General features: G+C 34.8%; 2 protein-coding genes across 2 annotated transcripts in view; both read left to right on the plus strand.

Annotated features, from left to right (window-relative positions):
* LOC142352081 (neuropilin and tolloid-like protein 2) overlaps positions 1-6,689 on the plus strand; it is a 23,360-nt gene extending 16,671 nt beyond the window's left edge. The window contains exons 5-7 of the mRNA XM_075404444.1: positions 545-551; positions 6,449-6,454; positions 6,624-6,689. Of these exons, the coding sequence (XP_075260559.1) occupies positions 545-551; positions 6,449-6,454; positions 6,624-6,689 (79 nt within the window). The remainder of the gene's footprint in view (positions 1-544; positions 552-6,448; positions 6,455-6,623) is intronic.
* Positions 5,650-25,996, plus strand: part of LOC142352082 (extracellular matrix protein 3-like) — a 100,896-nt gene continuing 80,549 nt past the window's right edge. Inside the window, exons 1-9 of the mRNA XM_075404445.1 lie at positions 5,650-6,177; positions 6,624-8,035; positions 10,565-10,719; positions 11,077-11,810; positions 12,261-12,565; positions 13,024-13,041; positions 15,981-18,230; positions 20,387-20,861; positions 21,553-22,357. Of these exons, the coding sequence (XP_075260560.1) occupies positions 7,512-8,035; positions 10,565-10,719; positions 11,077-11,810; positions 12,261-12,565; positions 13,024-13,041; positions 15,981-18,230; positions 20,387-20,861; positions 21,553-22,357 (5,266 nt within the window). The 5' untranslated portion in view covers positions 5,650-6,177; positions 6,624-7,511. The remainder of the gene's footprint in view (positions 6,178-6,623; positions 8,036-10,564; positions 10,720-11,076; positions 11,811-12,260; positions 12,566-13,023; positions 13,042-15,980; positions 18,231-20,386; positions 20,862-21,552; positions 22,358-25,996) is intronic.

A 25,996-nucleotide genomic window follows, 5' to 3' on the forward strand; every position in this document is an offset into this window, starting at 1 on the left:
CTGTTAATTTTGTTTTTATTCTCTTTTCTATATTGAATTGTGCTTTCACTATCAAAGTAAGCAAACTTAAAACTAGATTTACATTGATATATTTTGATGTTTATGAACAGGTTTGTTTTAATTGACGAAAACTGGTTGCATCATTTTTTTAGTCGCAACATTTATGATGAACAGATCAATTTTCTTTTTTGACGCAGCATCCTAAACGTTTGCAGAAGATACTCGTGCGATGATTATTGATAAGATTTTTAGTAAACAACACTTTCGATGCGACGGAGTGGGAACATCTGCTTTTGACATGCTCATATTAAATCAATCTAAGCAGTCTATAGAAAATGCTATCACTTTGTTGTTATAATCATCTCAAATTTGCAGACATCAAAGTTGAAAAAAAAAATGGATGTATCTTACTTCCATCTTATGTTCAATTGTTTGTCCGCATCAATGTTGTAAATTTTACGAACAACTAGACTCATTAGAGTTTTCCATCTCTTATTTTGCGAGCTCTTACTGTCAAATCTCTGATCGAGCTTTAATTTTTTAGGTACAAGGCAAGTTCTTTGTTATTTTTGATTTTTTTGGCTATGAATAATAGCTTGATCACTTCTTTCACTGACTAATGACAAACTATTCAAATCAAACAATCAACGCTATTGATCCTTATTTTTAGTTCATCCCAAAATCAAAAAATTGTTTTTCAAATTTTGAAAAAGTAAAAGTGGTCAAAAATGTTTGCCTTTTATAATAACAAAAAAAACAAACTTTTTAACTAAGATTTTCATCCTCAATTCCTTTTTTTCAGAGTATCCTATTGTAACAACCCAACTGTGGTGTTAGCTAAATCCACATACTGCTAAAGAATTAGAGCTTAGAGGACTCCAGGCATGCTACCGTTGCACAAAAGCTCTGCTGAAGTAGCAACTTTGTTAGTTTGATATACCACAGGCTGGGTTATTACACTAATAAAGTACATCACTTGAAATGACTCAAGTTAGGCAGTCGACTCTGTAGGTTATCTGTTCCTAATTTTGTGCTCTTTCTGTAATATATACATAGGAATCGCATAGAAGTTTTTAAACCATGAATTATAGAGCGTTTTTGTACCATAATCTAACAAGGTGTACAATTATATTCCAATTATGATGTGAGAACTATAGGCCGTGAGATTATAACAGTCAACATTATATAATTATCTCAAAGATGTCGCGAGATCCTAGAAAAGTTCTTGTTCAATTAACAGTTTTTAAATTGAACTATCTGATAGGTTTATTTTGCTAATATTCATTTTAGATTTTCTTTTATTTCTTCAGAATCTGACTTCAACCTAACAGGGCATGAAAACTTTTAACCTCCGGGTGAAAAACCAAAACATAAAAAGCAAAAGTAAAGGCCTAAAAGTGGCGGGGGGCTTTTTCCCTCTTTCTCCCCATCCCCCTTCTAAGCGCACGTGAAATGATTTCTGTTATCGATTATTTCCTCAATGGCAATTTCTCTCTACCAGGTTTTTATCTTGTCATTCGTGGCCTAAGGGCACAACTTAAAATCAGGACACGGAAAGCGGGATTTGACGGAGCCCTTATCTTTAAATTTTTTTCAACTTTGTTCAATTTTTGTTCCCCCGTCTTTTTTCAGTCTTTCCGGTCACACTTAAGCATAAAAAGCGAATTTCACAGTCAAAGTTGAATAAAAGGCTGAAAAGAATTTTAAAAGGAATGAAAACATTGAGGCCATTGTGATTTTTTTGTGCTTCTTTGAGTTTAAAAGTAGTATATATTAAATTGGCATAACATTTGTGCTTGTATTAAATCCGCATAGTGTAAAAATGCAATATATAAAGATAGTATCCATACTAAATGTATCGGGTTACATTTTTGACTGGGCTATCTTTTCAACCGTTATACTTTTTTTTTCATTTTAGCCGTATACGCAATGCTCTTAATAGACACAAACCCAGTGATATGGAAAAAAAGAGCTAAAATACGGCTAAAATGGGCTATATGAGTGTATGTGTATTTTTGTAAGGTATAAAAAAGTTCACAAGTTCAAAATATTCCCTACGATTTTTTAGCCGTTGCAAACTAATGCCCAACTTACCCGCGGTTGAAAATACCCCGTATTTTTAACCAATGCATGACCTCTCGAACCCGGGAATAATTTAAAGGGTATAAAGTGTAATAAATGAAGCTAATACGAGAGACATTTATTGCTTACTCATTTTCAAGTGCACCATTTTAAGAATATTTAAACAGTGAAGATACTTTTTTTTACTTTACGTGAAGATGCTTTACGGCGGATATTTTTTCTACCAGCTATCAAGGTATTCTATTTTGGTTTAGCTTATATGGTTCAATATACAAAACTTTCCTGATTGCCATGGTAGAGTTTTGTTGATACTTCTGTTTTTCGAACATTTATGTGAGTCGACTTCTAGAATTTTTTCCGGATCTTTTCAGTTTGTGCCCCCCCCCCCCAGCTTAGTGGGTGCATATTATTTGCAACCCCCAGACGCACGTGTCATTTTTTGCATGATAATTTACTATGTAATGGCACCTGCTCTGTAATTGGGGGGCACATAACGTACTGGGGGGCACAAACGGAAAAAATCCGTTTTTCCGATTATCAATTTTTAATAGCTAAAACTCCCCCCCCCCCCAAGGTTTGGTAAAAATTGATTAGTCTCATTAGTTCCGGACACCTAACTTGCTTTCAAACCAAATGAATATAAAAAAATTGGTCAAAATACAGCGTTAGTTTTATCTGACAAAATGCGGCCAATTAAAATTCAAAAAATATCACTGACTGTGGGCTAACTGTAAAAGAAACTGTTGGAGTTCACTTGACTGGGCATTTTTAGAGCCTACTGACGACATGTCAAACATGAAAGACGTGTTTGGTCGAATTAATTGAATGCCCTCCTATTCATAAAATCAATTTATTAATTAACTGATAACCCTGCAGACAAACTGCAACAAAATTATCTTGAGAGATCGTCAATAAATAATATAAATAAAAGTAATCTTGAAGTACCATTAGCACACAGAATCTTAACAGATAATATTTTTCCATGCTGTATTTATGGCTAACTTTCGCAATCCAGCCAGATAATTTTCGAATTGAACATCCCAACGTTTTGGAAAAATTTTTCAAATGCGGCATCATTAGAAGTAAAACAACGTTTTGAAAACTTTTTCTTACCAGGCACAGTATAATTTACTGAAGTCTCCTTTTTTCCATATTTAAATTTTGTAAATTCAAAAACAAAATTTATCCTATTTGACGGCTAATTAATTTATTTATAGTTTAGTAGCAAAATTATGAAATGCTTGCATTAATCGGCAGTTGCCATATTTAAAAACTTTGCAGCAAGAGGTCTCATTTTTTGAGCAAATTTTTGTCCTCAAATTTTAAAGCACTTATTGCATTGTGAATTTGGTTTAACTTTGTTATCAAAAAAATCTGATCAGATTCTGAACCCTTTTTTGCAACTGTATGCAATTAGGACTTCAAAAAATATTTTTGAAAGATTTTGACAAAGTCGGTGTTGCTTGCTAACCTCTGTTCTCCTCATTATTTATTTATTAAGAGCCAACTGATGATAGTTAATTGTTTCAATTTGATCTTCCTTTGATGCCTATATCTTTTTTTTACAAATTGACCTCGCAATGAAAACTTTTGAAAATTTCTATTTTTTTTGGAAATATGGAGCAACTTTCTCTTTAAATTTCTTATTATTAACCTGCTGAAAAACGTATGACAAATATAGAACTCTATGTTGTATATAAATAAAATTTAGCTAATCTTAAAAGATTACTATCTGATTTTTTATCTCAAGATTTATTTAGCTGCAGTAATTTGCCCATTTGGGCATTGATGAAAAAGTTGTAAGAATTTGCGAAAATGGATTGATGTTCAGATTGATTTCCTATTATATCATAGGACTGTTTTATTTGATCTACTTGATTGATCATCAGTACAACTGACTTATTTGGTTCCATTAGAACAAAAGATTTGTTTGACGCTGAAAAACATGAAATACTGTTATTAAACAATGAACCCAAATTGATTCTTTCTGTATCAAGAAATTGTATTGTTTGATTGTTTTGGAGCACTCTTAGAGCGCTATAAACTATCAGTCTTCCCAAAATGTTTCCTTTGTCATATCATGTTTTGTCAACTTGAAACAATGCAATAGCAAAATAGCCTTAATGAATGGACATTTTTTTCTCAAAATTCAGTTTGCGCATTTCATGACAGCAGACTCCTTTGAAAATCATTTACCTCTTTATCTTTTCTTGCCAAATCCCCTGTGTTTCATTGAAAAGTTCTCACCGCAAGTCTAATAATCCGATGATTTTTTATTGAGAAAAAGTAGTAATCACGTTATAATTGCGCGTTAAACCGCCATGAGTTGAGGTTTAGTATTTTTGTAAAGTTTTGTAATATTGGCTTCCAGGACAAAAGTTTTGCCACATTGTGACTTTTTAATCTAATAAGCCAGTTCCTCATTTTGTATCGAAATCAAAGTTGTTGAAATTCACTTGCTTGTTGAGCAGCAATACTCCTGAAAAGTTGTCACTGTTTCATTTGTGATTTTGTCAACTTTGATTTCGCACAAGCAATGAGACCAAAATTAGTCAAACCCTGTAACACGCGAAATATGTTATTAAAATATGTAATTTTCGCCATTTGCCTCAACTTTGTTTCAAATAATGTTCACAACTGAAACAAAGAAGTTGATAGCAGCTGCAAAAATATTTTTCACTGAAAGTTAACATTTTTTAATGTATTATCTGAGCTGATTTTTTTTCATAAAACTGTGCAACTAAACAAAGTTGAAATCTGAGTTGGCAATTACGAATTGACCTAATTAATTTGCAATTGATTAATTGCAGCAGAAATATCTATGAAATACTTAAAAGAGGAAGCGGACTTGCGTCTCAGAGCATTTCAGTGCTGAGGCAGCATATATAATTTCTGAAACATTGCGTACCAAATGTTTTTCAATTTTTGCAGGAGCATATCATCATTATGATTTAAATGATGTAATTGAGTCCACCGAGGATAACTTTGTCATATATTCTGGAAAATTACTCATGCACCGAAATTAAGTCTGAGCAGCATAATTTCATACTTTCGCAGCTTATATATTTGTAATTTTGTACTTTCAAAACTTCTATATTAGTAAACACGCTTTTTATACTTAAACTAGAAAATAGGCAATAACCACAAAGCCCTCCTAGCTCACTGGTTACATCATGCTACGCAATCTCAATATTAAAAGTACCCACGCAAAAGTTCGAATCGCAGATAAAGCAAACCTCGTAGGTGGGATTTAAACCGATCGCACTATTTTTACGCATCATTTTTTTTCGAAAACAAAACGAGCCAGTGTGAATTGGGACATAAACAGAGTATTGGCCATCCACAAAAAAACTTATGTCTTTAGACTGACTGTATAGGTTAATGATGAAATCTTTTTGCCCCATTTGTGTTTGCATTCTCAGCAATTAGTTACAAATGTTTTCCGCAAAACATTAATAAATATTTTTCGAATCTATAAAAGATTATCAAAATCTTGAAAACATACAAGTTTCATTTATTTATGCGTTTGAAAAGCGCCAAAATAGCAGATATTTGATTTTGTTTTCTCCGTTGACTTTTTTCAGCTGTAAAGATAGATTAATATTTTGTGATTTCGATCAAACTTACTTTCAAACATTGTAGTATTTCCAAAAAGTTTTACACCATCCCCCTCCCCCGCCCCCGCTACTCCCTCTAAATTAGCATAACCATCTAATAATGAATTTACTACATTTTTTCTGCTTTTGAGAAAATCACAATTTTGGTTTTAATTCAAAATAATGCCATGGCATGATGCATAATGGCTTTCTGCAATCCGATTGGTCAACATTTTTGTGGCTTTTTATTTCCTTTTCCCAGCTATATTCCCCCCTTTTAGCAAAAAACTGAAGCCTTTTATATCCTCTTATGCTTTTCCTTATTTCCCCCTTTTCTTTCCCGTGCTGTTTTCAGTTTTTATTCCACTTTCCTTGAAGTAGAAAGTAGCTGCAACTACAAATCGATAAAACTTTGGCCTCGTTTTTTCAAGAGCATGTTACAAACTTGTCTGGTTTCTGTGACGTCATTGAAATTTACAAACTAGTGCAAAATTCAAAGGTAAGTTTTGTCCGTTTTTTCTTCGTTTAAAATCATAAAACTCAATGTATTTTTTCATTTAGTCATGCGTGCGCCTACCCACGGCTTTTTTTTCTGAAAAAATATTGACTTCTTTTTCATTAATAATTTACAAAAAGTATTTAAAATCTAGGGCTTCGGGCTTCCTGTAAAATTAACCGCATTTATTATTGCTTAAAATATTAATATCTTGATATCTTCGCGGAGGCCGATACTGACTTAAACTAGTTATTTAATTATAACATATTTTCAGAGTCCGGTGAGTTGTAAAAATATTCTTTTATCTTATCAGATATTCATAAAATTTATGCTCACGTAAGCTTCCGTACACAAAAATGTCAGCCTTCACAAAATTTTCTCAGATTTCATTTTCATACCTCACACACATTTAATTTTCTGTCTTTCTAGTCTCGAAATGTTGTTTTCAGGACACGAATTTCCAGAATAACGTTGGAAACGCGAGCCAGAGTTTTGGAAGTACGTATTCAACATAAAGAGTGTCTTCAGGTTTGCGCGGGCGTTTCTCATTTTGGTAATTCGCTTTAACCAGGAAGTTATTAAATAGCGGACTTTAACCATTGGTTATAAAAGTTTACATTCATATTCCCTAATTCCCTAGTTTGCCGGGAATAAACGCAAAAATTCCACTGGATTTTGTATTTATTCCATTGAGTTCAACCCACAAATTCCTTGGTAAGTTTTGATATCATAAACCACTAGTTATAAATGGGTTAGCGTGGTTAGTATAATTTATGAATTGTGCGGTTATGTTTTTGGACTGTTATGACATTTGCATTTGTTACCCGGTATTATCTCGAATTTGTTAATAACAGTTTTTACGCTCCATTATTATTATTATTATTATCATTACTTCGACCTTGTTGAGTTTTAATATTTCGAAGACTGGATAAATTTGAGATTCTCTTTTAATGAGAAAGATTACTCGGGCGGCAAAGCGAGTGAAACTCAACGCACAAATGGTTGCTGAAGTTCGCGACACTATCGCGTTCAGATTTTCTGCCATTTTGAAAACAAATGAAATCAAAAAGTAAACAAAATTTGACGCAACAGAGGGACAGTTAATTAAAAATCAAATCTTCACATTTAACCATTGTCCTGTTATCGTTTCAAAATTGAATTTGGGTCAAAATTAGAAGTCATTAAACCATAAAAGCCGCTTGCCAATGCGGCTTTAAACACTCAAAAATGACCCCAATCTAAAAAGATCTTGATTTAATTTACACAAAAATTGCTAGAATCAAACAGAAAAATAATTTCTGAAAAAAAGATAGACATTATCTTTGGGATATTTCACAATGAAGCCGATCTATTTGTTGATATTTATTGTGATTTATTTCGGGCCGATGAAAACCCAAGAAACGAATATTTATTACAACACATTAATCAAACGACAGCCCGAATTAACTATAACCCAGGGTTCAGTTACCAACTTATCATTCGAAAGTTTACCCATCAGCTATTCACAGGACGAAAAATGTACAGTTTACGTTATACAGAACGACCCAATAACCCGGAAATTTGGACAATTATCCAAAACGACGTTTAGCTGTGAAGAAATTTCGTCGGTTCAATTTCACCATTTTGGCGCCTTTTTTCCAACCGAAGCGAATGTTAAACTTCGTATCCAATACGAAAACAGAGCGGGTATGAAGGTGTACCCGACGACTTTGTTTGTTACAGTTTTAGGCAATCGGTTAAGTTATGCGTCTCCGTCTTACGAATTGAAGAGAGACCCGAATTTGCTAAGCGTGTCTTCTGTCAATGGGATGTCAGCCGCAATTTCAACCAAGCATATCTCGATACAAGATATAAACAACAAGTAAGATCTTTGAAAAAATGTTCAACATTTATTTTTTTTTCAACAGCTTCAACCTTTTTTTTCATCAACCTCTCCTAAGAAATTTTAACACTGGGCTGTTCACAAAGCAAAAAAATTCTAAGTTTAATTTAAACAAAACGACTCTATAACGTGTAAAATTTTGCAGCCGATACCTCAGCTAAAATTTTGTTTGTCCTAGAATTTTATTTAGTTTGTAATTATTAGATGGGTCCAAGGAATCTTAAAAATTATGCTGTTCTTACTGAAAGCTGACACTGAATCAAAAACTAGAAACGCGTGATTTTGAAACAGCGGGACTCGACGCAGCTCAGAGAAAAATGCAACGTCTTTTATATAAATTTGAAAAATGTTGTCGCGGTTTTGCAAATACAAATTTCATCAAGAGTTCTCCATAAGTCATTAAAAGCTTTGGAAACCGGTCTTGTATCTTGCAAAAAAACTATTTTTAAAAATTTGTACATGTCATCGTTCGTACTGATTTCAAGTGAAAATCAGAGGTGAATAAATTTCATTGGAATAGAAAATGAAAAAAAAATGTTTCGAAGACTGATTCATATCAGTTTTTCAGCATGTCAGAATTGTGCTTTGTTTGCTTACAGCCAAGCAGAAGTATAGTTATATATGTTCTCACTTTAAACTTCGGATTTTGAGATCCTCACACCATCTGCAGTCGATATTAAGCGATAAAAAGAGCCTTTGTTTGTCGAGAAAATAGGTATAAATATATGACCTGAAAAGGTTTCCTTAGAATTTCTCGTTACCGGTGCCATGAGTTCGATAAGGTATCAAGTATCATGTTTTTGAACTTCAAAAAATAATTTCAGCCTGCTCAAAAAAATCCATAGCAATCAAAACAACCTGCTCAAGCAATCACAAATATATCTAAAAACATCTTAACTAATTTAATAAAAAGCACTTCAAAAGGAAAAGGTGTTTTTAAAAAACTTGAAAAGCAAGAAAAAAGACTGAGGATCACGCCATAAAGCACACTTTGAGAACGTTTTTAAGAAATTTCTAAAACGCATGCTTATGTGTTTATGGTGGTAATCGATCAACTAATTAAACTATAAAAGAAACAGTTTTTTACTTGAGGCTAAAGTGGACTCTATCCCTAACCATGCTACGTGTTTCTGGAAAAAATGTTTATTTAGCTAAAATATTTTGGAAAATTTAAAAAACTCTAGCTTGTAATTCTTAAGGAAAACAAAAGATTTTAAAGTAAAAAAAGCAGACCATTTTTTATTGTAAAATTCGCTTATCATCCTGGCTTTTAAGATTAACAGTAATTTGAGTTTCTTTCCCGAAGATTTATTGGGGAATTCAAATTTGTAAAGAATCGCTGATATTTTCATTAACTTTCCGATTTATACATATGTAGTCTGGATGTGTGCTAGGTTACCTTGAATCAGCGGAACTTTCCGAGCTGTATTGCCGATCAGTGTTCTGTTTCAGGTATTTCAGAACGAACCATTCTTCAAAAATTAAAGATGCTCTGTCAAGCTTAATTTTCTTTATTTTGAAATATTTTGATTGCGTTTATAGAATGTTTTGTACGAGAAACGTTTTGCTAGATCAACTTGGTCTTGCATCATTTCATAAAAACTAGTTCTGAAATGTTGCCTGTTACTCCTTTCTATTTTTTTTTTCAATTGCTCCGTCAACTTCAAAAAAAATGTATAGCCAATTCAATCTTGAACATTCAATAATCTCTGATAAATTTGAGAATTGGTTACTTCAACACTTGCACTCCATTTAATTAACCCAAGAAATTTGATTTATGTTAACATCTAAAATTGAAGCCAGTCAATCTTGAGTACCTATGTTTTAAAAAATGAAAATTGAAAATGGGAAAATCATACGTCATATATTTGAGCTGGGCCAAATCAAGACTTTGTTTTTCAATACTGAGAGCAATAAACTTTTGTTGGAGCTCAAATGACATGGAGCTCAAATATTGGAGCTCAAATGACATGTCACCCAATGAGGGGGGACTTTTTATTAGTCGATTCTTCTCGGCTCACCCAATGAGAGGGGAGTTGGAAAAGTTGCTTAAGTTGACTGAAACTAAGACAAAAGCAATTGATGAAATTAACAAACAGGAAGGGAACGCTAATCTCAGTTATTGAAAACTTGAAATTTTAACAATAATGCAAGAATGAATGTTTACGTCATTTAGTAAACGGTATGGTACAACAGTGGTAACTATACTTGAGCATGTAACCTACCAATGAAAATATTCAAATTCTTGCAGGAGTCTTGCATGCCATTTTGTAAGGAAATAAATACTGCTTCCACTTGTTCATACAGGATTCTTGCAAGCTTCGATGGATCTTAAAAGAATCGGGTAAGATTTCAATCCGCCAATCATAAGGGTATTACTGTTTGTCGTATATTTTTCAGAAGCTTTCAAGAAAAAAATTTCAGGAGACCAAAATATTAAATTTATTTTAGATTTATGTAATTCGGATATTTTCGAATTATGTTAATTCAATAACTTTTTTGTACTAGAGGATGTCGAATGGGCACTAACTACCTCTTGTCCAAAATGTACCCTGAGTACGGTAGAGTGGAGGGTGACAAAATGGGGGGAACCCTGGTGCCCTGTGCCCAGTTTCTGGACTCTGGAGTCTATTACAAACACGAGAGAGTTGTCTTAGACGGAGGTTAGTTGTAATTAACATTTTTATAACTCTATCTTTTCTTTTTTAAATTTGGGTATTTGGGTAGCTTGCGAATTGGTTTGTTTCGAATTCCTTATTAAAAATTGCCTTATTTTTCCTCACCCAAACATGTAAATTCATGATTATAACCAAATAGTTAAATAAATACAAAACAACTTATACGAATTATAGTCCATAGCATAAAGTTGAAAGGCTAGCGAACCTTTCAGAGGTCGAAGTTCAAATTTGAAACATGCAAATACCGACATTCTGATGTTTACATGCATCCCGTATTTTTCGTTTAACTTTTAAATCGTGAAACTCACTTGTTAAATCACACGGGTAGTTTTCTCTTTTTAGCCCGAAAAATGGTGCCCGATTACGACTATATACCTTTCATAGTCGAGGGTTATTCGCCATCCAAAATGCGCAAAGAGTACGAGTATTTCATGCTCCCAGTCAGACTTCCGACCTCAGTTCTCGACTCAACCCAGAAAGACAGACCAAGACAAGAACGCCCACCTCAAATACTCGAAACCCAATTCCAGGGTGAAGCCAGTCTAGTGCCCATAACCTCTGACACCCTTTCTGTCTCTGATCTGTTCACGAACCCTGACGAAATTGTGTTCAAAGTTGAGCCCAGCATGAACAAAGAAAAATACTTTTCAAACTTTGGGCGATTGGTGTTCACGGACAACCCGAGTCAGGAAGTGACGACATTTACCCAAAAAGACGTGAAAGACCTCAAAATTGCGTTCCAGCAAAAAGATACGGACCGAACTGCTATTGCGCATATTTACTTACGGGCAATTGACTCGCACGGTATAAAATCAGACAGACTCGATCTACAGATTAAAGTTAAGCCTAAAAACCCGTTTGCGCCCGAAGTCGTAACGAACGATGTTTTGATGGTAAATGAAGGGATCAAAGTGATGTTGTCGAATACAGTTCTTTCGGCTACTTTGGCAAATTTACCGGTTGAGAAAGTTAGTCTGGATTTCAAAATTGTGGCACCCAGAGAGAGAAAGGGAAGTTACTACGTACATGGGAAACGGAGACAGGATTTCACTTTGAGCGATATTACCAATAATGCTGTAAGTAGTTTCCAGTTCTTTATTTCTATTTTAAAAAAGAACGATAAACTTGCTTTTGAGGACTTTAAAATGTCAGAATTTGATTAGAGAGTTTTGTGAAAATTTTGCAGTCCGCACGGCTTTTTTCTTATAGGTGGTTATCGTGAAAATAAACTATCATGGGAAAAAAACCACCTTGCCCGCCCAGGTGGAATATAGCCGCCTATAATTGAAAGTTTTACACACTTATACTGGCATGTTCAATTTTTATTGGCTCCAGTCCTATCTTTTCTTGGGCTGTGCAAAATCAATGTTAAATCAATAGAGCGCATTAGCACAGTTATGAAAAGAAATCTGTAATTTGTTCACGCACAAGCTGTGTTTGCGTGTGCGTGCATTCATGAGTGCGGGGGGGGGGGGGGGTTGCCGAGAATAAACAGTTCCTGATTCTTTCTACATTTTCATCTTAAGGTTCGATACATGCCTGGAAACGACGAAAACGACGCGGACAATGTCATACTCGAAATCACGAAAGCGGGCTCTGAAGAGAACAAAACTACCTGTCTCTTTCGCATAATGGTGAAACCCTCTGACAACCAGAAACCCCGTCTGAACATAAAACAGCCCACGGTTGAGATTTCTCACTCGAAGGTAGCTCTGATGACGTTGGCTCACGTCCAGTTCATTGACGACGATTCGAACTGGAACCAACTGGTTTACAAACTTCGATCTCCTCTGCCCAAAATGATCACAGTCATCAAAATACAACAAAACAAGTAAATACCTTTTTCCAGGTAGATCTTTACCATTATAGCCCCCCCCCCCAGGTTAGTGGTCATATAACTTATACCCCCATCATGATAATTATACAATAATAGAGTCTATAATTTCCTGAGGAGGGATTATAATGGGAAAGACCCGTTTATTGTACCAATTTCTGTTGACTTCTCTGGCTTATAATGTGGATCTTTTTCCGTTTTCGCCCACCCCTTCCCCCTCCACCTTCCTCCCCCCCCCCCCCCTCCCCAAGTACGTTATGCACCCCCAGTTACAGAGCAATTGGCATTACATAGTAAATCATATGTAAAAATCTGGCATGTTTGTCGGTGTTGAAAATAATATGCACCCACTAATCTAGGGGGGGGGGGGGGGGGGCACAAACGGAAAAGATCCCAGAGTGTATGCTCGCTCTAATTTTTGTTCATTTTCTCTAACTGCGTCTGTTTGATATTAGGTCGAAAGAAAAACAAAAGTAAGCATATCTAGATCAGATAGCTAAACTTGTTTACCTTTTATGTAGTCAACAACTGTTTAGATGTTAGTTGGGGACTGCTCTTATTATCTGGTCACGTGCCAATTTACCGCAATGTACCAAAATACCCGATATGACAAAATACCCATTGATCCAAAAATATCCAATTTATTCCCTTTGATATTGTTATTCAATAATCTTGATTACGAATTAGCTGTTTATATTACGAGCATGTTTTTCTCGTACACGCTTGTTATATTTTTTGCATAAAGTTCCATTAGCCGCTGAGGCATGACCAAACCAACTAGTATTGTATTTGAAACTTGGTAAATACATTTTATTTACTATAAATTATCTCATTTAGGCATTATTATGGTAAATAGCCTTTTAAAAATAATTTTAAGGTAATTATAAAATATTGGTAAAGTCATGGGTATCTTTGAATTGGGTATTTTGCCATGATGACTCATTTTTATACAGAAAATGGCTGTCAATCGCTTGTTCAGGTGAGTGATAATAGGTTCTATTTAATTGAAATGTAAAAAAAAATTAATAAAAAAAGATGTTTCAATGAACCTAGAAAACTTTTCTGGTAGGTTACAGCAAAGTACAAAATTAGGGAGATTACATTACACTAAGCGCAACTTTCTAGTGAAAGCTTTTTCAAAAATTAGTATTGTTTGTTATTGTTGGTTAAACCATCTAGGAGATGTCGAATAACAAGTTTTAAGCAAAAGATAATTGTGCTGATTTAAACTTAATAAAAAAGATTTAAAACAAGCCAACTAAGCAATTTCCCCGTAGAAATATATGTATGATCCGACAAGCTCATAACTAATGACGATACGACGAGCTATTCTGTTTGGTTTTGATTATTCTGATGCTTGATTAAAAACATAATGTTTCAAACTGGAACAAATATTAGAATCTTTAGAATACAATTTATTGGTTTATTGGTTGCGTAAATGATAAGTGATGTCTCAGAGATGCACCACCAAATAAGATTACAGCAAAAAACTTGTTACCCGATGAGAAGCATAAACGAAAGACGTAGAAGAGGAGGAGAGTTTGACAAAAAATTATTTAAAGATTGATTTTGATATGATTTTCAGGATAGTTTTCGGGAACCATACCATTTCTGAACTTTTTGCTTTTTTTTGAATTTTTTGGTTGTTATAAAATTTTTTGAAAATTTTCTGGTCTTTCGTGACTAAAGATGGTATAGTTTGAATGTGATAGTAACTGGAGCTATTAATTTGAATTAGTCTGAATGAAACCTTCAGTTTTATGACCTGGATTGGTTAAACTCATACTCAAAGATGGTCTGAAAATTCCCAGCTCTTGCTTCAATATGCTGTTGTGTTTTAAATTGGCTGTTTTTCTGGCTTTTCAAAAGTTTTTGTGTTGTTCATCTTTCAACGCCCTCAATGAACGTGTTTGTAAAAAAATTTTAAAAAATTTTAAAAATTTAGAAACTTTAAAAAAACTTTAAAAGCCTAGTAAAAAACACTATAAAATACGGTATTATGATTTTAAAAATGACAGAAATATTTTTCCCATTAAGGTTATTTTTCTCATAATTTGGTTTCTGATAGATTACCGCTGCTAAAATTTATTATGTTCCAGGCACTGATGTTAAACGCATATCAAAAACGCAGAAATTATGAACAATTGCCGTGTCCGTACTAAACAGTACCAGACAAAACAGCTGCGAATTGCAAAATGTTCTCGGAAAAAGTAGTGCAATAAAAGCAGACAAAATAGTCCCGAATAAATACCGAAGCAGTTGTAAATATAATCTACGAACAATTAACAAACATAATCTTGGATTAGTCGAGTTTGCGAATGCATTGTTTTTGATTGATCATAAGAATTAAGATTAAGCCAAAATTTGTTTAAAAATACGTAATTTGGACAAAACTATGTTGTAATCAATCTTTGTTCAGTGACATACAATAATATAAATAACTCAGAGAATTTCTTGGTTAACTGATGTTCATATGTTTAGTTGGGACTATTTTGTCTGGGACTGTTTTGTCCGCTTTTTTGGGACTATTTTGTCTGGACAGTTTTTTCGTGGAAATTTTTGCTATTCGGGACAGTTTTGTTAGGGACTGTTTTGTGTGGGACTTCTCTTGTCACCAACACTATCGTAAGTCATCCGTGTCACTAATAGCCAATTAAAGACAGATAATAAATTATCAAGTAAACATTTGTTTGTTCATTTTTGACTTGCAGTTAAACTAATCAATCAAAGAATGTTGATAAATCGAATTTTGGGCAAAAATGAAGCAGTTTTGAATCGGAAACATTTCTAATACTGAATTAAATATGGAGTGTTTGCGACCGAGTGGGATGTAACAAAAAACTACCAAAAACGGCTAATTCCACAAAAAAAAAAAAACAAAACACAAACATCAAAATTGCTCATAAAAAAGTAATTTATGAAAAAGTTGACCATCTTTTAACGCTCTCTTCTTCATTGGGCAGTCATAAGTGATTTTGAAGGAGCACTTTGAACTCTGGAGTCATAACTGCATACACAAATTTGCTAATTAGGTCATACCTATTCTTCCATTGAATGTTAATTATGAGACACTCCAATCTCTATTTCTCAGAACTTTGATCGCTCCGAATGGCAACAGGTTTTAGAATAATTGACTGAAACGATTTTTGACATTTCACGACATTTTTGCTTTTCACGGACCAGTTTATAAAAAATAGCTCTCTTAGAGGTCGTTGTAGTTGAGACTTCACTGGCTTTGTTAGAATTCACTGGCCATTTTAAATTTTCTCAAAATACGGGTTTCAAAAAACTTAAATTCATGTCTCGCTCTTTGCACACGAAAGCAATGTTAATTGCTGAATTGTTTTGCTACCTAAATGCAAGAAATTGTTTATTGAACTTTCCGAAAATAAACATTCGTTGATTTTTTAAGGTTTTTGCAACAAACACAAGAAATTCCGGAGGAGTGGACGCAAGAAGACATATTACGTGGTTTAATCTACTTACAGTATCGCGGCGGTTCCTCAGAAGTCGAAAGAAGCGAACTGGTTAAAATTGGGGTCCGCGATCGAAACGCGATTCCAAACTCAAACTCATTTCAACTCCTTGTCAAAATCATACCGAAAGATGAAAACCCGCCGCGACCCTCATCCGAGTGTTTAATGTATATGGACGTTATTGATTACCAGACAACCGGGTTTACGAAATTTATGCTGAATTATATCGACGAAGGGTCTCAAGACCCAGCCGATATCGAATACGATGTCATCAATCACCCCTACGATACTAATACTTTGAACCCTCTAAAAGCGGGTAGTTTGTATATAGTCAAGGGTGATCATAGACAAGAAGCGGGCAAATTTACTCAAGCTGACATCAACAGCGGGTTTTTGAAATACATACCCCCCAGTTCCGAACGAGGAGTTACAGCTCGTTATATTGAATTTGGGTTTTCAGTTAGAGACAAGTACGGTAACGTGGTCAAAAACCAGGTGTTTTCAATTAACCTTCAAGCATTTGATCGTCAGCCGCCGCAGATTTTTACAGGAAACAAACGAATTTTACCAGGAGCTGAATTTCGTATTAGTGATAAATTTTTGCATATTTACTCCGTCGATCCGAATAGCCGACCCAAAATCGAGCTGGTGAAAGAACCGACGCTTGGGGTGTTGTACCTCGACCGCGATGAGTTAAAAACGAGTTTAAATCGGTTTTTCTATATTGAAGACTTGAAAAATCAAGAATTGAGATACAGAAATAACATTGATGCTTTGAACGGCGACAACGAAGAAGAAGATTCCTTCACGCTTTCTATAAACGACGGGGTGAATGTTCTAAACATAGATTTGTTCATAACTATTTCACGACAGGGTCAATTTGTCACCGATGTTTTCAGGGAAGATAGTTCAACTGTCGGGATTAACATCTACGTAGCCGAAAACAAAGTTACAAACATAAACAACGCTGTTCATAAATATTTTCAGTCTGTTCTTAATATGACGCATTCATCGAATTCTTTCCGAAAAAGACTTGAGGGTTTGGTAAACTCACAAAAAACTGAAGGTTGCTCTATGACCTTGACCCGGGGGCCCAAAGTTGACAGTACGGGCGAAAATCTTTACGGAAACTTGAAAAACGGTCGAAAACAGTATTTGAGGTATAAACCACGACTTCAAGAATCGAACAGTTTATCGTGCGAAGATGCGTTTAATAACCATGCTTTGTACCAAACGCATAGTCAATTAGAAATCGGCGTCCGATCAAAAATTGACGAAATGGAATTTGACGTTACTTTGTCAACCAGCGACCAAAGTGTAATTCTAATTGACCAAAAATTCGTTTTGAGGGTTTTTATTCTACCTGTTGACAGTAAAGAACCGCAACTTCGGGTTCTGAACGAGGTTTCGGTTCTTGAAGGTCGCAAAAGTCGAATTGGGAACGATATTTTGCGAATTGATGACATTGATACGCCTAAAAATAAACTGTTTTGCATTATCAGTCACAAGCCCGAGTTCGGTTATCTAATTGACCAATCAAATTCGGCCACGAGTGATATACCAATCAGTGCTTTTAAGTACTCCGCTTTAGTCGAGGGTAGAATTTACTACGTTCAAAGTTTGCACACCCACAGAATCCGAACTGTAGAACCGGAACACGACAAATTCAAACTTCTCTGTACCGATTTCCAAAAATCGAGTTCGTCGGATGTTATTATTAAAGTTATACCACAATCTGACGAACCGCCGAGTTTGGACGTCCGAATGGCACTGTCTTTGAACGAAGGGGGTTCTATAAAGTTAGGCTATCCCTACTTTTCCGCGAGCGACCGCGACCTCCCCAGGGAAAATTTGACCTTGAACGTAATTGTTCAGCCCAAGTACGGCTACATCAAAATTGAGAAAGTAATGCCAAATGAGCGGTCACAAACCAGAATTGTGGAAAGTTTTCCAGTGTCGCTGATAGAACAAAAAGGGAACCAGGGTTCCATGAATACGAGATCCGAAAAGGTTCTGTATCAACATGATGGATCCGAAAACTTTGAGGACTCATTCAGGTTGCAAGTTACGGATGGTGGTCCGAAGACAGCGATTGACGAGATCCCGATTTTGATCACACCTCTGGATGATGAAAAACCACGACTTATAACTCACAACGACTTAGTTGTGAAACCTGGAGACGTAAGGTAAGGTTTTAAAATTTTTTAAAAAGTAAATTAACCTTATTTGCATTGTTATTAAAAACCGAGCTTAAGTTTTTTGTTGCAGTTTTCAAATAAAGACTTTGTCAAATCAAAAGGTTGAATCTTGTCTCGGGGAATGTTGTTTAATGTATTTTCCTCTCTAACTCAGTAGCAATTTTCCTATTCCCTTCGCATTCAGTGGGTGATTTGAAAATTGTCGTTGAAATTGTTTTCACCTGGTGAAATGTCTTCACCTGGTCAAGTTTCCGAAGGGGTCACTGAAAAGTAAGATTAAATTAATAATCAAAAAATTAACGGCAGGTTTTTTTACATTGCATTGTTATCAATTATTTTTAAAAAAAGTGATTATGGAGTATTGTATAACAATAAAAGTGTGAATAAAAATTTAATCGCACTACCAAAAATAATTTTTTGATTACTAGTAAGCTATCATTTGTGCCGCTACTCGTTAGATTAAACGATTTATAGTTTTCTCCAAAGCAGAAAAAAGAAGCAGAAGTTTTCCAATCTGTTACTTCCTGTTTCTTTAAATACCAATTTAGATAGAATTAATTGATAGAAACGACACTTGTTGAATTGTTTTATTGGCATGATTGAATAAATTATCTTTCGAGAACTAAAAAATGTTTATTTAAAAGAAATTTCATCAGTTTTTTTTTCTAAAACAATTGCATTTAAAGATGAATGTTCTGATCTTTTCGAGAAGCCAATTGACATTAAACAAAAGTTTTGCTGACTGGCGTTTATTTTCTATGATTTTGAAAAAGAAGCTTTTTTTGCTAGGATTGTTTTTCAAAAAAACTCAAGCTCAGCAAACTTGCTTAATACTGATAGGTTCTAATATATACGTGCATAAATTTTAAATTTCAGTTGAAGATATATGTCTAGAGATGTCTGAGGAAATTAGTTTTTCAATTAATTTCTTTTTGTTCAAAAAACTTTTATAGTTGTCGTTTACTGACAAATAGTTTTGAAGTTATTTTAATTGATGTGTTTTGACTCATATTGTCAAGAAAAAGAAAAAGAAACTAAAATGAAAATTATCAAAGACTTTTACTAATTTTCTTTCTTTCTTTTGAGGCGGCTCCATTTTTGTTTGCTCCAAACAAATCATTTTGTTTTGTTCTGTTGACTTGCTGATCTTACACAAAAGCTGGATTAAGCAAAAACTTATTAGACATCAGACAATTTTTTACATAGATTTTGTCTTAATTAGGTCAACATCAGTTTTAAATTAGGCTAAACAAATTAATTATGGTTTTTTGAAATTCACTTGATGTTATGAAGTTGCCAAGCTTCCTTATCGGTTGTCATTTAATTGAGCTCAGAAGTTTTGATTAAAGAAAGGCATTTGTTTCAACCTTTTTCGACTCTTTCTCCAGTGTGTTTCCTCCTTTGTTGCGTAGTGCTAGGCTTTAAAACTGGCAAAATCACAGAGAAAACAATAATCAAGGTAAAGTTTGTGAAAATGCGTATTTTTTCTAAATCTAATTTTCTAGAGTTATTGGGCAATAATGCTAAACAATAAAGGGATGAACTTAAACTCAACAAATGCAATTTGAAGCTCAAGAGATAATAAGATAATAAGTGAAAACTTTTTATTATATTTTTATTATTCATTTCCTGGGCTCTTGAATACTTTTTAGTGCCACCCCCCCCCCCCCCCCCAATTGGTGTTCATTTTAATTTCCACCAAATTTGGGAATGCATGCTTGTTGTCTTCCAAAAAAAACATCTTTTGCTTTTTCGCCTTATCACATAACACTCATTCACGTTTGTTAAAATTTACATAGCTCACGCGATTTGACGAAAAAAAGTTTTAATTATACAAATTAAGTCTGGAAATATGAGAATTATAACAGCGCAAAATTTCGTTCACAGGCAAATGAAAACAGATCAGTTTTTGTTAGTTTTGACGGATCTATTCTGTTTTACCCACCCCCGCTCCACTGTTTTTTACGCCCCCCAGTTACATACAAATTATATGTTGGTATATAGCACGATACTATGTAAAAAAATAGCACGTGCGTCTGGGGGGGGGGGGGGGGGGGGTGAAAGATATTGGTGAAAGCCCACTAAGCTTTGCAAAACAGAATAGATTCGTTCTGACTTTGAATTTACTTTTATTTTTATTTTAGATATCTGACAACGAACACTTTGGACGCTGTTGACGAGGATTCCTCGGAAGAAAAGATCCGATACATCGTCAAACAGACTCCGATGCAAGGAAGAATGGAAAAATGGGATCAAAACTCACAAACTTACCGACCTTTACAAATCGGGGATGGATTTAGCCAACTGAACATCGAATTGCAACATATAGTCCGATATTCGCAGACAGAACCGATTTCGAAAGAGCAAGTTCAAGATAAAGTTATTTTCGACATCACTGATGGTTTGAACACACGTTACGGTCAGGAACTTAATATCAAAATTCAGAACAAAGATTTTTTGGGGGAGAAAATTACAAAAACGATATTGCTGCCATCCATAACGAACACGACGATATTCGGAGATGATATCTTACCGGTTATGGATTTGGATTTTGATGAGAAACGACGGAAAGTTTACTTCAGGTTAAGCGTTCCTCCGGTCAATGGATTCTTGGTCAAGGTAAAGAATTTTAAGTTTTTCCCATTATAACCCCCCCCCCCCCCCCCAAATAACACACAGACACAAAATTATGCTATAATTACGGTAATTGAAGGGGTTCTACGCTATATGATCACTAAGTTTGTGTTTGTTTGTGTGTTTGTGTGTGTGTGTGTGTGTGTGTGTGTTTGTGTGTGTGTGTGTGTGTGTGTGTGTGTGTGTGTGTATGTGTGTGTGTGTGTGTGTGGGGGGGGGGGGGGTCATAAAAGGATCATTGTTAAGACATTTTTTTGTACACCCCTCCCCGGATAAATTAGCTTTAGTCACAAATGAAAAAATATAAGAAGTTAGTTACGTGTGACATCCAAACTTTTTAAGTCATTTGTCATTTATGAATTGGAATAAAATTTTGTTAATATGGGTGCCTTAACTTATTAGCTCCCCTCCCTCCCTCCCTCCTCTCCCCCCCCCCCCCCCATTAATAAAATTGGGCTACTGTTTATGGTTTTGGGTCCAAACAGCTAATCTGTAATGAGGGTACCCACCACCATCACCAACATAGTCTAAATACGTTGAGGGGGGGGGGTCGGCTTTAGATTAGGTTTTAGCCCGACTAATTGGGATGGAGCTTGATTAAAAACATTCAATTAAGAAAAAAGCAATACGTGAATATAATATTGTTTTTTTTTTCACTTGAACTCAATCTGTTCAGACGGGAACCAACAACATGAACTCAAACGTGCAGACATTCAGCCGTGATGACGTCAGACTTCAGCAGATTTTCTACCGTCACAGTCCTTACAAATCGGTCAGAATGGACTGTATGAACATAGAACTCCTCGAAGACAGCCGGGTCGCACCCGGACCCATTTTGATCCGACTTTTCCAAATTGTAATCATAGACGAAGCGGATGAAAGCCCGATTTTAACCCTGAAAAACATGACAATATACGAGGGCCAGGAAAAACCACTCTCTGATTTCATAATCGTTGATACCAGGAATCGCCCGGCACGCGACTTCTCGTTCATGGTCAATGTTAGCCCGATGAACGGGGTGTTACGTAATCGTAACGTGGGCGCCAACACGCGAGTGGGTGACTTCTCTTACGAAGATTTAGCCCAAGGTTATATCGTATACGTACACAACGGGAAAGAACCCAACGGTATCCCCGAAGCTATCAACTTAAAGTTGATCGAAACTAACCCCAAAACTGCGGGCAATTTACGCTTTTACCAGTTGCCAAACGTTACCAAACCCGGATCGCCGTATTTCAAGTTCGAAATCACAGTTTTTCCAGTCGATGACGAAACCCCGAGGATGAAATTTAGTGGTCCGACTAAAAACATGCACTATATTGAGGGTAGGCCTGGATTGTATCTGGCTAAAGAGTATATTTTGGCGACTGATGACGATACTGGACCTGACGGGATATTTTACGAGATCACAAGGATGCCTCTGCATGGGTTGCTGACTTATAGTATACACGGACACCAGCCTGTGACCAACTTTTCTCAAAGTAAGTTACACTTTGTCAAAAAAATTGGAACTATTGTTTCGCCTCCCCCCCCCCCCCCCCTAGTGTGTTTTTATGTCCGCCAATTAGAATTTATGTGTGTTATGTGTTGTTACATAACACGTTCTTATGTAAATTATAGTACGTGCGCCTGGGAGGCGTAAAGTTATATGTAAATTAACCGGGGGGGGGGGTTGAGAAATAGGGAAAGATCCAATAAAAAAGTTTTGCAAAACTTTTTGTTTTTTTTTCAAACTCCTCTGCTGTCTTTCGAAACTTGTGCTCCTTGAGGGAATTTTTGTTTACAGTTGTTTCACCAAATTATTAGCCCACACCTTCTGAAATCAATTTTGAGTTTGTAACTCAAATGTTTGTCTCTCTATAAGTTACAAATCAATTTTGGGGTCTTTCCCATTATAGCCCCCCTCCCCCTCCCCCAGCTTAGTGGTCAGATAATCTATAGCCCCACCCACTCCCCCCCAATCATGGTAAATGTACCATAATGGGAGGCTATAATGAGAAAGACACGAATTTTGAAGGTCTCTAATGCATAAAAATCAGCGACCTACTTGGACGGGAAAAAATTTGGCAAAATTTGGTGTTTTGTTGTAAATTTTTCCTGCTTTTTAATTGTGATATTGAGACAAATTGCATCTCGACTAAAAAAAAATTAAAATTCCATTATAACGCTAATCACTTATATGTTCTCAAATTACACGATGTATTAGTCCTTCAGCAACGCAATTTCATTCTATAAAATCTAAATTTGGTTTTATTTATGGTCAAGACATTATTCATAAACAAATTACGACTTCATTTTCTTAAATGACTGCTTAAGCAACAAAAGATTGGTAATTTTTAGTCATAAAGTGAGATGTTATTTAGACAGTTAAATCTGCTTGACTAAATGTCGAATCACTCAAGCATTGTAATTTGGTTAATATGTCTGTGAATTATCAATTCAAATGCTTTTGTGACGGTTTTTGAGTGACGTTTCTAGCTCGTTATCAAATCAACAAATCAATGTTGAAGATTTTTTTCGTATTTAATTTAAAAGCAACACAGCTATGCATATTTTCATGCTTAATGCAAAAAAGCTCTTTTTGTGTTGTTGGTACTGAAAACATTATAACTGGCACATCGAATAAAATGTTCATTTTTATGACCAAAAGAATTTTTGGTTCTTCGTTTTCAACAATCAATGATTCATGTTTCAGAAGTCTAGACATAATTCGTATCATTAAACTTCGGTTATTCTATGTTAAGAAAAAAATGTTTAATGTATAAATTTCAAGCAAGTAACTTTAACCAAGTGGTTTTTTTTCAATTTACATATCAGATATGGAGAAATTCGGTAAAAAAAACTCTAAAAAGGCCATTTTTAGTCAAAATTCCTTTTTGAGACTTGTACCATATGTTTACCCTAGCAGTCTTGCTTAGCATTTTAAAAACTTTATTTAACTTTTGTATTTTTGTCTAGTTTTTGGTTTTGCTTCTCTGTCTATCAAACATTTCATTAAAACTCAATTGAATATTGCTTCCTCTCTTTGAAAAAATGTGGTCGACATAGATGTCTCCAGCTATAAGTAAATAGTTTTCAAAAGATATGCTTTTTCGGGAATGTTCAATTTTTTGTTTTCTTGTTTGTGGACAATTTTCGTGTTGCAAAAAAAGGTTGATTCTAATTCCAAGCACCAAAAATTCTTCACAAGGCAATTTTTTTTTGATACAGTTCTTTGGTTTGTCAACAAAAACGAAACTCTGTAATAAAGTCTCCAATCACATTCCTTTGTCAGAAGCAGTCGCTACTTTTTTTGATCAAAATTGACTAGGCAAAATGTAGAACGGGGCAGTTTTTGTTCACAGACACTGCAAACTATAGAAAAAGAAAACTTGTTCTCAACGTCTTTGTCCAATTTTCCAATCATCATTGTATAAGTTGCCCTGGAAAAAAATCAAGATGGGAAATATCAATAAAAATAAATCTTTCTTACATACGTCGGAAAAAACTTTGAGTAATCTTTTTCAGTTGTCCCATTTTTATTTGAAAAATAATGAAATATGTAGTTTCCTTCCCCCCTAATTTTTCTAATTTTTCCAAACAAAAAACTGTTACATTTTTTGTAAAGCATTAAATTTCTTTTTGTTTTTTTAAAATAAAAATGCAATAACCGTTCTGGCAGCGCAGAGATTCATTCCTATCACTTTTTTCATTTAAAAAAATGTCTACAACGAAATTTGAAGCGATTATTGTAAACATGTTGGTCTTTTCATCACACCAAGGTGAGTATTAAGATTCTACAGGTTTTCTTAGCCGAAGCAACTTTGTTAATGAATTGAACTTTTGTCGTTTGTTCTGGAACATTGACTCCTGTCTTGGGACGTTGGTTTCTGTTTTTGAAAAGTGAACTTTAACAGTAGCGTAGTTATTAAGGTATAGTAAAAAAAAGAACTGCTAGTGAAGTTCAAGGTGAAAAGCTCTTCTCGAGAACATTTGATTCCATATAGAGCCCTGCCCCTTCCTAACCTAGCTTCCGCACCTACCTACAGCCCCCCCCCCACCACCAACCTATCCATATCAACCTACGCCCCCATCAACATCCAACCACTTTCCTAATACTGTTTTGTTTTTTTGATATTTCGGGAATATGTAGGGCCAATTGAAGGAGTTTTTCTGCACGACTCCTCTTCAAGTCAATTCCGGTTTTTTTTTGAAATGATCGATTTGGTTTTTGGAGTAACTTTTGCGCCCTTGACTTCTTTGTTTTGCGTGATCGAAATTTTTCTCTCATTCACAAGTGTCAGCAGTTGAACTCAAGTAGCCAAGTAGCGTTAATCCACTACTAAAAATCAAATGGAAACTGCGCAAAAATTTTTGTCAATTGTTTTTATTTTAATTTTTATTAGTGATGTTAGTGGTATATAATACTAATGACTTGTTTTTTAGCCCCCTTAGCAATTTTAGTTACCACCTCCACCCACCTGAAGCAGGTTAAAATAGATTAGAGCTCCCACTAGTCGTTCGAGGGCAATTCTTCCGACGCTAGTCGGTTATGTTTGAAATTGTCCGAGAAACTGATGAAAAGATAATTGTTTCTTTATTTTACTTTTTAGTTAGCCTTGCAAATGATTCTTTTTTTGATGTACTTCATCTTCTTTAAGGAGAAAACGCGAGAAAAAAAAGCAATGCCTCGAGAATGTAATCTAATGACAAAGATTAACTTAAGAAAAGAGATTAGAAGACCGAAAATTGCTGGTAATAAACTAAACTACAAATAATTCTAGTTTTCCACTCTTGAAACAGCGATTATGAATGATTGAATGAAATAAAAAGAAATTCTATGAGTTCAAAGCAGCGATGTGACACTTCGACATTCAAACTAAAAATTCATAAATAATTTGCAGAACAGGAAATTTCGCTTTGTTTTTCCTGTTGCAATAGTTTTTTAATTGCTTCAATAACCGTTCTGCCAGAAAGTATATTTTTCCTTGTTATTATTTTTTTGTTCAAATTGAGTATTTAACCAATTTATGGATGTGACTTTGTTCATTAAAAGCATTCAATTATACAAGCAGGACCAGGTTGTTGTACAGTCATAGAAGTTAAAATATACAATTTGAAAATTATCGAAGTTATAAACA

This window comes from Convolutriloba macropyga, chromosome 13 (genome assembly GCF_964194025.1).
Source record: "Convolutriloba macropyga chromosome 13, txConMacr16.3, whole genome shotgun sequence".
In the NCBI taxonomy this organism is placed as follows: Eukaryota; Metazoa; Xenacoelomorpha; order Acoela; family Convolutidae; genus Convolutriloba; species Convolutriloba macropyga.